General features: G+C 41.1%; 1 protein-coding gene across 1 annotated transcript; it reads left to right on the top strand.

The window, feature by feature from the left end:
* Positions 1-10,179: 10,179 nt before the first annotated feature.
* On the top strand, positions 10,180-15,264 carry GIMAP2 (GTPase, IMAP family member 2). Its single transcript, XM_069461687.1, has 2 exons — positions 10,180-10,207; positions 14,294-15,264. The coding sequence occupies exons 1-2, from the start codon at positions 10,180-10,182 to the stop codon at positions 15,262-15,264; spliced, it is 999 nt and encodes a 332-aa protein (XP_069317788.1).
* Positions 15,265-16,059: the final 795 nt, after the last annotated feature.

Here is a 16,059-nt window from a genome sequence, read left to right on the forward strand (position 1 = left end):
GAGTAATAGGCCATGGACTATACCAAAGGAAGCTTCCAGTGGACACCCCGCATTTAAGGTCTTGAATCTTTAACTCTTTGCTTGAGCTCCTTGGACCTCCTTCTCAGTCTTGCCCTGTGTTATTCTCTCCTTACCTAACCACGGTCCTGGTGGAAAACCTTTACGTAAGAGAGGAAAGATAGCTCAAAACCAATGGGCTGCAGGTGCATGTTTTGGCCGAAGAGAATTTCCGTCCCTTCAGATCACACAAGATAAAACAGTTCTCTGCTCTTTCTGAGGACAGAACTTGCCTCTGCAGCACCCTGGGTCTTGTGGTTTCCTTTCACATACTAGAACAGAAACAGTTATTTTTTGACTTTGCAAAAACACCCAGAAACAAATTTCCTTTCAAGGCCCAGGGTGATCAAACTCAGGAAGGACAAGAAGTGAAAAAGAAAAGGTCTTACACGGAGAGTGGTTGGAGAGGAAGTGAGGGGGCTGCCAGGGTTATGAGCAGAGGAAACAGAGTGGGGTGAGGTCCCAGCAGATTCACCTCGAAGGTTACAACCACGTTCCTCTCCAGCTCACTTTGACAGCAATTGCTCTGTTCCCATGCACTAAGGGGGTAAGGGGCGGGGGGATGGGGAAGCAGAGGAAGACCACAGTAAAGCTACCAAAATTCAGATCATGCAAAGCCCACTGAGGGAAAGGGCTTTTGAATCCATAATGCACACACATCTGACCATGACGTACCTGGATTCAAGCCTGGAGTGATTTTCCATTTTCTGTAATAAAACATTCAGGATCCAAACTTAATGATGAGTCCCCATTACAAATCGTCTGCCTGAATCTATAGCCTCCTTTCTATGCAACCTGACTTCCCACCGCTAGCCATACTTGCCTTCCTTTGGTCACCTGAGAGCTCCATGCTGTCACTTGCCTTGGAATGTGCTCCTGGAAACACTTCTAATCCCTTTCCCTAACTTCTACTCACTCTTCGATTTCAGCTCAAACAACGTTACTTCTAAGAAGCCTTGCTCAACTACCCCCACCACTAGTTTAGCAGACCCCTTATACACCCTCCAAACATCCTAGTGTTCTCCTTGATGACACTCACGTGCTGAAGTCTATGTTCAATGTCATGTTTGCCTGAGAAAGGAGGCAGTGATGGGGCAAGGCCGTGCTGGTGAAAATTTTATTTTCTTAAAAGATGGAACCAGAATTCTTCTGGGGTGGGAGAATCTATTCAGAACAATATCATGGTCGGTATGTTTGGAAGTGTTAGAAAGGTAAACTGAGACACAATGCAATTTTAAAGAGTTTATTGAGCAAACAATGATTCATGAATTAGGCAACTGCAAAGCAGAAGTGGTTCAGGAACTGAAGGAACACGAGGAGGAGGCTTTTAAAGAACAGACAGAGAAGCAAACCACATACTAGATTGGATACAGTTATACAGTTGCTTATTTGGTCTCTTGTTAGAAAGTCCCTAGTCATACAATTATAAGTTTGTTGGCTACTTCTGATTGAGCTTAAGTTCCGTTTTTCTTTAATATAAACATTTACAAGAAATAGCTCAAGTTAAGTTTCACTTATGTCTGCAAATCAAGCAAGGTTGAGGCCACTTATAAGGTGCAACTGGTTTTGTCTGCTCAGGGATTCCTCAGGCCTGGTCTCCATGTTAACTTACTTTAGCAGAAGGAAAATGAGACCCTGAAACCAGACCCAGCTAAAACAAGGGCAGTCAGGGAGAGAATTGCTGTGTTTTAGAAATGGAGACAAACACTTAAGAACATCAATGCACAAATCCTAAATTAGCTCTTAACAAATAGAATCCAGCAATACATTAAGAACAAATGATTAAGATTTGTTCTATGTATGCAAAGAAGATTCAGTATTAGGGAAAGTTTCTATATAATTTAACATATTATGAAGCTATGGAGCAACATAATCTGATCATCTCCTTAGCTGTTGAAAGGTAATTTGGTAAAATTCGACATATAATTATTGGCTCCTTTTTTACTCTAATAAAAATTTATATCTCAACCTCCAAGCCGGCATCTATTTTAAGGGAAACATTGAGATATTGCCGCAGAAGTTAGGAACAGGGAGTCCTACTACCATTGTGCTTATTTAACATTCTTTTATTAATAGATACTAGAATTTTTTTTTAATTCAAGAAAAAGAGGTAAATTATTACTTTTGGCCCCATAAAGAATTTCTAAAAATCAATATCAAAATGATTAACACCTAAATTGAAATACAGCAATAAATATATAAGACTGATATCAATAAAGGAACAGACATAGTTCTTTCACATACGAAAGATGACCCAGCCATATTCATACTGAATCATGTGTATGGAAATCACACTAACATAGTTTTTCACCCATAAGTCTGGCAAAGATAAAATTAAGAACAAGCATATGGGGAAACTAATAAAATGCTGGTGAAATTAATTTGGTTAAAATTTTTATCGTAGGCAATTCAGTAATGTCTATCAAAATTACAAATGCATGTACCAATTGTCTAGAAATTCTCCTTCTAGAAATCTATTCAGGAGATCTCATCATCTATTGATGCATTAAAAACTACTCCAAAACTCAGTGGCATAAAACAACATGTTTTTGTGTGTCAAGAATTTGGGCAGAATCCTAAGTGAAGTATCTAAAGAATGAAAAAACAAATATCACATGTACTCACTATTAAATTGGAACTAACCAATGAGCACACGTGTGCACAGAGGGAAGTAAATCTCAGCAGAAATCAAGTAGGGGGTGGAGGGAGGAGCGAAAATCTACCTAAAGGGCACAATGAACACAATTTGGGTGATAGGCACACTTATAGCCCTGACTCAAGCCATATAACAAAAACATTTGTACCCCCTTAATATTTTGAAATTAAAAAAAAAAAAAGACTTTGAGCAGAGCACAAAGGGTACAACTTGCCTCTGCTCCATGCAGATGGGAGCTCAGCTGGAGTGGCTCAAATGGCTCTAGAAGTGGGGACAGAGAGACAAGGGCCACAGGCAGAGCCTCTGGTTGTCAACTGTGTCCGTAGGTTCTTCTCCACATTGCATCTGCTGAGGCTGTCCCAGATGGCTTCTTCACTCCTTCACCAAGGTGACAGCACTCTGCTCCTGGTGGTTTTATACTCCCGAAGTTTATCACAGTATTGTAAAGTCAGAGAAATGTAACGGTGCTATTGTCAGCTTCATTCACTGTTTGATTCATAAACCAAGAAAGCAGGTTGTGTGTGAGCCACGGGCCCTCAGATGCTCAGAGATGGTCACCCACTGCCCCCTTCCTCCATGGCCTGGGGAAACTTCCGAATTCCCACCTCACTATATCTCATACTAGAGGCATCCCTTGTTCTGAATGTAATACATCCAAAAAAAAAAAAAAGAGTTACATAGCAAAATTCCAGATTGAGGGAATCTATAGTTCATCATTTAAAGGAAAAAAGCAGCAATATATTTTTAGCACATTCACAACCCCTAACAATTGCCTAAAACATTCTTAAGCAACTACAATAACAATCACCAAGGATTTCTACAAAATGTAAGGCCATTCAATGTCAACCAGCTGATTGTTCAGCATTTTTATTCATAGGTTTATTTAACAATAAACTTGTAAGTTTGTCCACAGTAAACAATAATATGAATACAAATAATCTCTTTTACCGCACTTCTATAAGCATGTAGAAAAATGGGTTAAATATAAAAATAGGTTCATACAAATAACGATTTATAATTTCACTCACAAACTTTTTTAAAAGACCATGTAAAACACGTTTATTTGTCGATCAGAGTTGCCTAAAAAAGATCTGGAGGAGAGAGGAAGACCAGAGTCCTCATGGCTGTTCAGTGGGGGTGAAGTGTGCAGGACTGAGTGGCTGGAGGAGGGTAGAACCATTCGTGCCTGAGGTTTACCCGTGTCCAGTTCCAAGAAACTTTATGTCACTGCACTTGCCCCTCCAGAAGGAAATGGCTGTGACCCATTATTTAAACTCACAGACAAAGCAGTGTGATGGGAAAAGCTCAAATGGGCCATCTCTTTGTGTTTCCTTTGCTTGCAAACATATACCTCTTGATAATGTGACATTGTGCTTGTAATCACATATTTTAGTGGAGTGCTTCTGTTGATGTCTTTTGTATGATTTAAACTTTCTTTAAAACTTTTCGAATTTAAAAATTTAGTCAATTAATCATTAAGATTATTTTCTGAGATTGACTCTTTCTAACAACTCTGATCACCAGTCTGAATGAATTCTTTGGCCGTAAATTCTTTGCTACGTAAGGCTAATAGTTCTTCATATTTTTCAAAGTACCTATTACTAAATCAAGACTCTTTTAAAAGACGGAAGTAGGGTTCTTTGTTTTTGTTGGTAGTGATGGTGTTTCGCCTTGTACCTATCATTGCCACGAAACTTTGGAAGTCAGCCATAAATGTTCCTGTCTCATAGAAGAAATTTTCACTTACTAATGTGGAAAAGATAATTCCAACAATTAAAAATAAACTTAGACAATATGGGTGGGAGACAAGATCCTGTCGGGAAGCAGCTGAGAGACAGCTGCAGTGCACCTACTTCCTTCTCCCTGGACTCACAGCTGACATCTATGTCTTTGCTCATGTGCATAGCCAGGTTTGCTTCCATGCAGTTTCAAGTCAAATGTTGAATTTTGGGTGAAATTGTTTGCAAGTTGTTTATAGCAAACATTCAAATTGTGGGAGTTCAAATAGTGAGGGATACCTTGAGGTTAGACATCCTCTGAACTCTTAGTTATTCCAAAATATAATGATGAGTTGAAAACTGCCTGGCAGGGCGAGAAGCTAAATATGCCTAAAACAAGACACCGTAAATTTTAAACTCATACTAACAAGCCTCCCCACTCCATGTTTTTGAATTTGAGGGTGTTAAATCCATTTGTCCTTTTTTTTTTATTTGCTTTGCAATTTCTCATTATATCTTTGCCTGTGCACTCTTTTTCTTAAACACAATGTTTTGTATCATCTTATTAAAAATGATATACTCTATAACTGCACTGCCCAAAATGGTAACCACTAGCCACATGGGGCCATTTCATTATATGAATTAAAATTAAAATGTAAAATCCATCCTCAGTCAGGTCTTGTCCCGGGGCTGAGCAGTGTAAGCAGAGGGGGGGAGGGGACGAACAAAGAAAAAAATGTAAAATTCAGCTTCTGCAACACACTAGCCACACTGCAAGTGCCAGACAGCCATATATGGCTAGTGGCTACCACGTTGGACAATGCGGATAGTGAACATTTCCATCATCACAGAATATTCTCTTAAACATACTGCTTTCTAAATAAACCCTTTACAAGAAACTACAGAATGATTGTCAAATACATCTCAGTATGACCACAATGGCCTGACCCATTTCCCAGAACTGCCTTGACATATGAGAATAAAATGAATTGTTGTAAATTCCATAGTTTACCATAAAACACACTCCTCTGCTCAGCCATGGCCCTTCCCATCCTCAGCTCCTCCCAACATCTGTCAGACCCTCACTTACAGCTGTAGTCACTTCATTTGCAGAAGCACAGAATGCAGGCGTTGTATGTTCACGGGTCAGTGTTCAGAAGAGACAGAAGTAGGGAGGCTTGGCCAAGAAGTAATTTCATCAGGGAGATCTTTAAAAATCATGCTGGGACATCTCTTCAGATGGCCCAAAGGATGAAGAGAGAGAAGTAATATTTTAGTCTCCAAACCTAGGAACAGCGTAAAAACGGAAGGAACTATCCCTCCAGCTGGGGGGACTACGCCCAGCGATTAGCCCTCAGCATGGAGCTGTCTGCCCTGCCCAGAAATTGGCTTCTGCTGAAGAGAGATGCCCTCTGGAAGGTCGAGCGTCTTTCCCAGGGGCAGCTTGCAACTGGGCTCGCAACCAGTCAGTGGGGGCCGTAAGTCCAGGCCTCTCACCTTCACTGTGTGAAGCCCCATCCAAACTTTAGAGCTCCCGGTGGAGTTGACATTCATTGTGACTACATCTCGGTCTAACTTCTCCCTGCCTGATCCTGTGTTCTTCCCTTCCCTTCCCTTGTTTATCCTGAGAGCACCCCTGAATCAACCCCCTTCACCTGCATTTGATCTTCCTCTCAACAGTCTGCATTCCTTGGAACCCAATTTTTTACATAAGCACATGTACTTATCACCTATATTGGGAAACTTATTAAGGTAATGTACAATATTAGTAGGTCAATAGAGAAAATCATGGAAATATCTCAATCAACATTAAATTTTTTTTTACAAATTTACACCTCAGATAAAAGCCTTTAATGAAATGGTACTAAAGTGTGTATACGCTGATTTTAAAATAAACTAATTAATTGCAACCACCTGCACCAGTGTTAATAAGATATTAGGTATCCTACAGTAAAAACACAACATTAGTTCACTTTTTAAAAGGTAACAGTAAATACAGTCATACAAGAGAAAGCAACATGAGATAGTTTGGGAATAGGGCTCTAAAATTACTATTATTTGCACCAGAGTCTGTGATAAACCTGGGGATACTCCAAGACAATCAAAAGTAAATAAAAATAATTTTGAAATACTGAAATAAGTGAATTAGCTGGTTACAAAGTTAATTTATTAAAATTTATTGTATTTCTCTTCACAAAAATAAAAGCTCTTGAGAAATAGGGTAAAAGGATAAATTCTGATTTAGAATAGCAACATGAAACGTTAAACTCTCAGGAACAAACCTGGTAAGAAATGTATCTGCTCTGTATGAAGAAAGACTTAATATTCCACTGCAGGCCACAGAAACTGCCAGACATTTCTCAGTGTTGTGACATTTTACACGCCCATCAACAGTGCATGGGAATTCGGGCTGTTCCAAATCTTTGCTAGCCGTCTGTCGTTTATTTTTTATTTTAGCCATTCTGAGTGATGTAGTGCGACCTTACTCTGATTTAAATTGCCATTTTTCTGATGACTAAAGATGTTAAGCTCACTTACACATGCTTTTTAGTCATTCATGAAATATCTGTTCAATATTTTTGCCCATTTTTAGCAGGCTATGTCTTTTTTTTATTAAGTTATGGGAGCTCTTTATCAGGAACAATAGTCCTTTCCCAGATATATGTTTTTGTGAATTTTTTCTCCCAGTCTGTGACGAGGATTCTTTCCTTTTCCTTTCCACCTTCCCTCCCTCCCTCCTTTCCTCCCTTTCACTCTTTCTTGCAAAAGCATTTATAGCTATATATTCCCTTCTAAACACTGATTTAACTGCATCCAACAAATTATGATAAGTTGTATTTTCATTATCAATCAGTTTTTAAATTTTGAAATACTTGGACATAATTTAAACATCATATCGTTATTGATTTCTTATGTAATCCAATTGTCAGAGAACATACTTGGTACAATTTCAATAATTTCAAATTTACTGAGACTATTTTATAGCATTGTATTTGTCTTAATGAACGCAGATGTGCACTTGGAAAAGAACATGTATTCTGCCTTCATAAGGCATGTTTTATAAGCATGAATTACATCAGGATGGTTAATAGTGCTTTTCTGATCTTCTATATCATATGAATTTTTTTGTCAGGTTATTCTATCAATTTCTAAAAGAGTGGTATTAAAATCTCCAAGTATTTGTCGATCTGTTTCTTTCTCTCTCTAGTTCTAACAATTTTTGCTTTATGCATTTTGAAGCTCTGTTGTTAGATATACCCACATATATCATTTTGTGTTTTTCTGTAAAAAAAAAGTTTACTTTCTCCTTAAAAAGAGAGTCACAGAAAAGGAAGATCATAATTCTTTCTCTAGACATTGTTGTATCTGAGTATAATTCATGGAACTATAAATCCATCTTTCTACCAAAATGAAGACGCAGCCAGCACTGAAAATGGACAAGCTGAGGGACAGATGAGCGTCAGTCATGGTGCTGAGCCACCGAATTCGCCAAGTAGACCGCCTGGATTCCTGTTACATTATCCAACAGCTCTCCTTTTTTGGTATTCAGAAATGCACTATTTTAAGCTTTTATAGTTTAAGGTAACAGTTTTTCTTACATATAGGTACTTACTGAATTTTATATATGATTTAGAAAATTGATGGGCTTTGGGATTGATATATATTGCATTATATTTGTTTTACAAATAACTCAAAAGGAAATGGGTCCCAGTTAGTGTTTTTAAACACAATGTTTTATTTTTAGGAATAGAGGAACTGATATTAAGCAGGAGTTGCCCATGTTGTATTATTCTGTAAGCACACTGAAGAGATTATACGGTAAAGGACCTGGAAGAATACAAAACAAAGCAATAACAGTGTGTTGTAAAGGTGCTAGTGTTCACCCATGTGCCACGGGCTCCACTGCATTTCCCAGCCTCCCTTTATAGTGAGTTTAGGGCCACGTGATTGTTCCTGATCTGGGAAAGACAGCGACGTGTGTCACTACTAATCCAGGGTATTTAAAGATAATGTAAATTCCATTTTCTCTCTTCCCCTGCTGTGGTGATTGTCTTACACATAAGAAAAAAAATATTTGGATAATTTCAACTTTAACTCTTTGGGTTGTTCTTCCTGAATAGAACCCTACAGGTTATTATTGTAGACATATCCTAGATAATTTCTCCCCTGGGGTACGTTCGCTGAAATTACAGAGCTGGACAGGAAAAAACAGCCTGGACGCCCGGAAGCCATGGGTGATTTACGCCTAGATATCTGGATGGCCAATGATTGCTGCTCACGGCCAGACAACGCCAGCTGCCCTCGGGCTCCCTTTTCTGTGCCCTTCTCCCCTGGACAGTGCCTGGCAGAGGTGCCCCCCAGTCCTGTGCTCTTCCCTCTTCCCCAATGGCACCTGCCTTCACAACAGTCCCTGCTCCAGCGTGGATGAGGTTTAAGCCCTTCACAGAGGGACTTTTGCATTTAGGCACATTTCTAACTGTTGGGACACAGCCCGTGTGGGAAGGAATCAAAGCTACTACTCCCCTGGCATCTACTCCCCAGATGAAATCATTCAAACACTCTTTTTTCACTTTTAAAAAGAAGATTAGTCCATATGGTAGCAAATAACTACTGATTAACTTTCACATATGAACTGTTTATTTTGTATATTGACAGAAAAGAGACTTCCAAACGCAGTTCTTTTGCAGCTGAGAAGCTCAGCAGAGATAAAAAGAAGACGACGGTGGGGAGTTTCGTTTTCTTTTCTTTTTCTCTTCGAGCTGAGCTGGGAGAGTAACAGGTTTGAACGGAGAGCCATCTGTTTCTCTTGACAGTAAATCAGGTAGGCTTACCTTTACAAAAAGTTCTGATGTTGGTTTCTAGGTCCCAGGCCATGCATAAATTTTTAACTTTTTTTTAGAACAAGTTTGCCTTGTTTTAAGGGAAACAATTTGGAGTGACTTCCTTTAGCTTAAATGAAGCCAGGTTACAGGATAACTACACATAATTCATTCTAGACATTACAGGCAAACAGATTCCTTAGCATTAAGCCAATAAAAAGTGCTAACTAGGAAGAGTCTGGGCATTAACATGTGGTTCCAAGTTTGCTGTGCTGGTAGGCTTGCTCTGTGCCTGCCAGATTTAAGCAAGAGAAACTGTCTGATGCAAATAAGCCGATGCTTTCCACTGCATACGGAAAGTTACTGGATTGCAAGGGCTCCATCACCAGTGACTGCGGGGAATGAGGAAAGTTCAAGCAACCGATGGATCAGATGAGTGTATGTCTGGTTTAAAGACTGTCTACTTTCCAGGAGTCATGCTCTTAATTCATTGAGTTTCTCAGCAAAGACTCTACACGAAGGGAGGGGTTTGGGGAGCGCAGAGAAGAGAAAGGAGGCAAGGAGGGGAGGAGAAAAGGAGGAGAGGACTGAGCCTCCCATGCGGGGAGGGGATGCCCAGAACGGACTCCGAGCAAAGTGAAGGGTGTGTGGCCAGAGAAAGCCAAAGAAGGGGACCGGGAGGATTTGTGAGAGGAAAAAACCACGGGGGAGCTGGGCATGGGGTTCACAGATGAAACCGGCTCCCCAGCTCTCCGGGAGGCTTGGGCGAGTGACTCAATAACCCTGAAAGGTGGGAACAGTAATTCTTTTCCTGCCCACCTTGTCCATTACGAGCAGGCACAGGAAACATGGTTGTCTAGAAATGTAAGGGTCTTTCATGATTGAGAACTGACAAAGTCCCTTGTCTCTCTGTCCCTCAGGAACAGCAATGGACCAAAATGAAAGCAGCTGTTCCGGTGAGAAAGGAACTTCTGTGTCTGTGTGGTTGGCTCTTTCTGATGATGTCTGGGCAAAATTTTAAAAAGGTGGGGGCGGGGGACAAGGGACCTTATTCTAACTCCCACCACTACCACCGTCACCAGCTCAAAACTGCTAAAATATTCTACCAGGAACCAAAATACGCACCCAGACTTTTCCCTTATACACGGATCTTTTAGATCTGCCTGGAATATTCCTTCTCCTGCCATTCACTCTTCTCTGCCCTCTCTCTCTTTTCTGTAGGTTCTCTCTCTGTATGTCTCTCTCTTCCCCATCCCTCCCCTCCCCCACCTGTCCTTGCTCTCCCTCTGTGTGGGTTTCTCACGGTTTCTGTCTCTGTCTTGTCCTCCCCTTTCCTGCCCCCTCCTTGCCCCTCACCAGCCGTCTTCAGTCTCTCACACCGAGAAGAGCCCAGATCTCCCTCCCCTCCAATTCACTCATAACCCCTGCCTGTGAGAATAGGGGGGTCGGTGGCTTCATTGTGTCTGGAACTTGTTTATTGAATAAGCTGAACTCTGTGAGACCCAAATGAGAAGCAACTTCTCTCCCTCCCAACACAGCTTCTAATTATGCAATCTTGACTTCTTAACACCGTCTCAGGCAGATCCCTTTCTGATGAGCATGGACTATAAGAACAGTCCTATTAAAATAACCATGACACGTGTCAGGTGTTGAAATGTTCAGCCCAGTCTACTGTCAAACTTACATTCTATGCTGGCTTCCCCTTCCTCCAGTTCAGCCTCAGCCTGAGCGCTGGAACCTTCCAGAGATCCCTTGTCACTTCCAGCTCTGCCTCCTCAGCCCTCCTGTTGGTCCCTCCTTCCCAGTCAGGCAGGGGGAGGGGCGATTGGAGAAAGAGGCCAAAGCTCTTGGGTCCCAATGTCCCTGCTGTTGTCTCTGGGGTGGTCCTCACTGCCATCAAGTACAGACACTTTGCACACTCCCCTGACACAGCTGCACACTCTCTGGTGACTTCTTAGACTGGACCTCGGCTCCTTCCCTCACAGTAGCCCTCGTATCTTCTCACTGTCACACTCCCTTGCCACGCAAGGCAGAGTCCCATCAAGACGGCTGTGCCTAGTTATTTTCTGTAGGATCCATTCTGTCCCTGGGAAGCCCGTTAGGACATTATTGCTTGCCCTGGTCTCCTAGGTGGCTGTAGCCAACCTTCTAAATTTAGAATTCTCCAGAGAGGAAATGGACACCTGTGTCCATGTTTATGCATGTCCTCAAACTCCAGGTAATATCTACTTATTTCTTTCAAAAATTTGCTCAAGAATTCTCTTCACTATGCTGCACTTGGGTAGGTTTACAAGCTTCTGTAGTTCAGCAAACATTCATCTGGGAAGTGACATGTCTGTCTCTCAATTTCGTGAGGCATGCACAATATTCACGAGTGGTTGTTTCAGAGACTCCCCTCACTTGCTCGGGATGGAGGGCGCTTTCTTCCCCGTGCCCTCCGCATGGGAGAGAAGGACACAGCACTCCCTGGTGGGCCAGCAACTGGGGACTCCCACCAGTTCTCTTCAGTGATTCCCTCAATTACTCGTAGTTTAGATGAAGGTCAAAAATGCAGTTTGGCCACCTCTAAGCAAGCCTTGGAGGGGTAGATCAGGAACTGTTTGCCTGCTGTTTTCAGAATGTAAAAATGTCTAGTGCCTGTTTCCTTTTAAGCAAAATTTCTATTATATGTCTATTGTGAGGCAATAACTGCACTGGGAAAATATGATAAGATGTCCACAAATTGCAGTATATTTGATTAGGAGAGAAAATACATACCTGCAACAAGGGTTGGCAGAGCAACATGACAAAGCACTAATACTTCAGGCGTATAACAAGTTAGAATGCCAGCTTTTCCATTTACAAAATTTGTGAATTTTAATAGCTCTATGTTCTTGGGCAAGTTGCAGGTTTATGTGCAAAATAGGGTAAAATAAGGTAGGAAAAAAAGGAACCTATGGGTAAAAGATTAATAAACCCTTCCCCTTCCTTTCTGCATGAGAATTTAATCTTTGGTTAAACTTTCCAGCTATGACTGTCTAGTAATTTAATAAGAGTAAAATGTCTACAACATTATTAGAAACTTTGCTTGTGGTTGAAAATTTCCCATGATGGATGCATCATAACTACACTGCGAGAATTATAAATACATGGTAGGAAGATATGTTTCAGGCTTCCCTAAGCAGTGACCCTTGTAACTCTCATGCTCCTTACAGAGAATCTGGAGGCTAAGCCCCAGAGTTGTTACAAGAGACGGTGGCTCCCATGGGTCATGGCGGCTTCTGTACCTGCCCAATGTGCCATCTCTGTGCCCTGAGATGTCCCCAGCTGACGGAATGTGGTGTTCCATGAACTGCTGCATAGACTCCCACTAGGAGGAAAGCCTGACATTGTCCCTCTGATAAGCTAAGTTTCCCATCCTTGAGTAAACTGGTGTCCCAGTGAAGCCCAAGCGGTCCTGTGAGCCAGAGAGGCCATTTGAACCTAACAAGAACCCTCATGTGTACCTAACCCTAACTCATACCATTGCTAGGAGGAGCAAATAAGGTAATGCAGGTAAACCACGTGGCCCAGAGCCCGGCACATCTTAAGCGCTCAACAAACAGTGTATATCACCATTATTAACTAGCTGGGCGACTTTGTCTAAGTTTCTTAACCACTGTAGGCCACAGTTACTTCATTTATAAGGAGGCTCCTTTAGACAATACTAGCCTAATGTTGACTAAGTGATTAAGTGCACCAGTGTTATTTTGCATTCTTTATGCATATTAACTTGTTTAATCCTTAGAACACCACCACATGGTATCAACCATCATTTTTTCCAAGTGCAGAGAACTAAGCAGTTGTCCAAAGTCACATGGCTAGCAACTGGAACACAGTGAAAACTAGGCAATACCCCTCCAGATTCTTTATGCTTTACCACCGCATGCTGCTTCCCAGAAAGCTAATTTCCTTCATGAATTCTATGCTCCATTTTGGCTCTGATATTCTATACTCTATGTAGACTTCCTTTCTCCAACTTTCTCTAAGGCAATGGGCCTAGCAGGAGAGTCTTAGTTCACTGGGAAATCCCCCTCCAAGATCTACTGCCAGAAAGATTCTTCTCTTACAATATTCTGTTTCATTCATATAGGTCAAATGTTCCTCCTTTACAGTAAAGGAAACAAAGGATTGACCCTCAGGAGCCAGATTCAACCCTGCCTTGAAAGTTAAATGGCTCCCTTCTCTCCACCACAAAGCAGCATCTTGAGTCTGCCACTAACCCACTCCAGAAGGCCATTCCTTTCACCACCCCATGGACCAGCAGAAATGGCACTGTGGCTCCCATGCCTTCTCCTTTCATGTCTCTGAGACACAATTTTTGCTCAAAGCCTCAAACTCCTTTATACTTCTGTCCCCATTCATTCCTCTCCCCAGAACCTTACACACGCTGAAGGGATACAGGGAAGGAGAGAGGGGAATTTACCATATTCTGTGCCTACTTTATATAAAATTGTACTATCCTTTCTAAGCAAAATTATGATATCATTTGTAAACTATCAGCTGTTTCTCTATTAGTAAAAATAATCCAAACTGCTCATGCTGTTATTTCTCTGGTCCAGCCATTTCCCTGGTGGTCATGACCATATTCTGCCCAGCTACGGTCAGAGGAACAATCTCTGGCCATGGAGCACAGCCAGGTTATTTGGCCCACCCTGAGATGGAACCCACAGTCTTGGCTACACATCTCTGATCTCCAGAAAATTTGTCTTTGAGAGGGCCACAACTGAGTGATTCAGGCAAGCATTACATGATGAGATATGTTTCCAAATCCATCTCATCCTCTAAGTATGTTCTTTCAGGATCCAATATGGCAATAGCCTACCTGTAGTCCTAGAGAAATTGAGATGTTTTAAAAACTGTAGTTAATATATTTTATTTGATCATGGAGTTAGATTTTATTTCATAAATGCAATAGATTGTGAGAGTATCTTTTCCCTTAATGAGGAATACCTCATTGTCATTGAAAATATTCCATTGCCATGATCAGTATAGTAATAACACAGTAAATTTGTTCCTAACAGGACCACATACAAACAGCCAACATGCCGTGAGAATCATTCTAGTGGGCAAAACAGGAACCGGCAAAAGTGCTACAGGGAACAGCATCCTCGGGAAACAAGCATTTGAGTCGAGGCTGGGTGCCCAGACCTTAACTAAGACTTGCAGTGAAGGTCGGGGAAGCTGGGGAGAGAGAGAGATGGTCATTATTGACACACCAGGTATATTTTCTGAGAAGGACTGCTCCGAAGCTCTGTACAAAGAGGTGCAGAGGTGCTACTTACTGTCTGCACCAGGACCCCATGTGCTGCTGCTTGTGACCCAGCTGGGCCGATACACCACCCAGGACCAGCAGACTGTGCAGAGGATGCAGGAGATCTTTGGAGGAGATGCTATGAGACACACAATTGTCCTCTTTACTCACAAGGAAGACCTCGCTGGTGGCTCCTTGATGGATTACATCCATGACTCAGACAACAAAGCCCTCAGCAAGCTGGTGGCAGCATGTGGGGGGCGAGTCTGTGGCTTTAATAACCGAGCTGAAAGGAGCAATCGGAATGACCAAGTGAAGGAGCTGATGGACTTAATTGAGGGCTTGATGATGGAGAGGAGTGGCCACTATACTAATGGGCTGTACAGCCTCGCACAAGGGTCAAAATGTGGATCTGTCAGTTCAGAGGAAAAATTAAAGGATTTCAGAGGGAATCTTATAGAGTACATGGAAATTCAGAGACGTCACACAACCATGGCCAAAGCAAATTGCCTACAAAGAGTCTTCATCAGAACACAACTGTGTATTTTATTTTGTATTCAATTATATGTCAAATTGCTAATTCTGTTATTTTGTATATTGCACAGCATATGCAATTTGTTTTACTCCTTACTCTTCAGCATGTGCAATTTGTTTTGTAGTTTACTGTGTATTATACCCAAAAAGTTAATAATAATTTTGAGAAGGACCATTATGCCAGAATGTAGGCCTTCTAGATTATAGTTATAGATAAGTAGTAATTTACTTACTGTCATTTAGTGGTGAATAATAGTGCCTTCCCTGTAAAATGTGGTGCCTGATGTCATATTTGAGAATATGTGAAATAGTTAAATCTTAACATATTACACCATTTATTAATGAAACAAATTATTTTAAAAGTTACCATTTGCGTTGAAATACAATACTAAAACCTTTTGATAACTGTAAACATAAAATTTCTCTCCTTTGCAAATCTCTAAAGCCAGTTTATGTTCCTGAAAACACTTTTTCTTCTTTATAATACTGATATTACTACTGAATACTATAAAAATATCAATAAAATCATAAGTAAACTCTAAAGTTTCTAGGATTCCATATCTTTAATTCTCTTCATGATTTTGTCCTCAGAAGATGGTAAGTGGACACATGGCTCATTTGCTCTGTAACAAAACCAACTCATGCCCAGCAACAAGAACAGACAAACACACTCACACATCAATAGTCTGTTTTATAAGCACCACATGTACTCACCATCAAATTGCTTTCACTGGTCATCACCAAAGAGCACATTTAGGAATAACATTAATCAGGTGTCAGGCAGATGGCGGGGGAGGGGATGGGTGTATACATACATGATGAGTGCAATGCGGACAGTCTAGGGGATGGACATGCTTGAAGCTCTGATTCGGGGGTGGGGGGGGGCAAGAGCAATATACGTAACCTAAACTTTTGTACCCCCATAATATGCTGAAATAAAAAATAGTTTGTTTTATGTATATCAAATTTGCTTAACATTGAAAGGGGCTTAGCCAGATTTTA

Source organism: Eulemur rufifrons, chromosome 29 (genome assembly GCF_041146395.1).
Source record: "Eulemur rufifrons isolate Redbay chromosome 29, OSU_ERuf_1, whole genome shotgun sequence".
Classification (NCBI taxonomy): domain Eukaryota; kingdom Metazoa; phylum Chordata; class Mammalia; order Primates; family Lemuridae; genus Eulemur; species Eulemur rufifrons.

Excerpts from the sequence above, each read along its gene's own strand:
- GIMAP2 (XM_069461687.1), top strand. The coding sequence starts at position 10,180 with ATGGACCAAAATGAAAGCAGCTGTTCCG. Across the intron at positions 10,208-14,293 it reads AAATGAAAGCAGCTGTTCCG|GACCACATACAAACAGCCAA; the intron begins GTGAGAAAGGAA and ends TGTTCCTAACAG.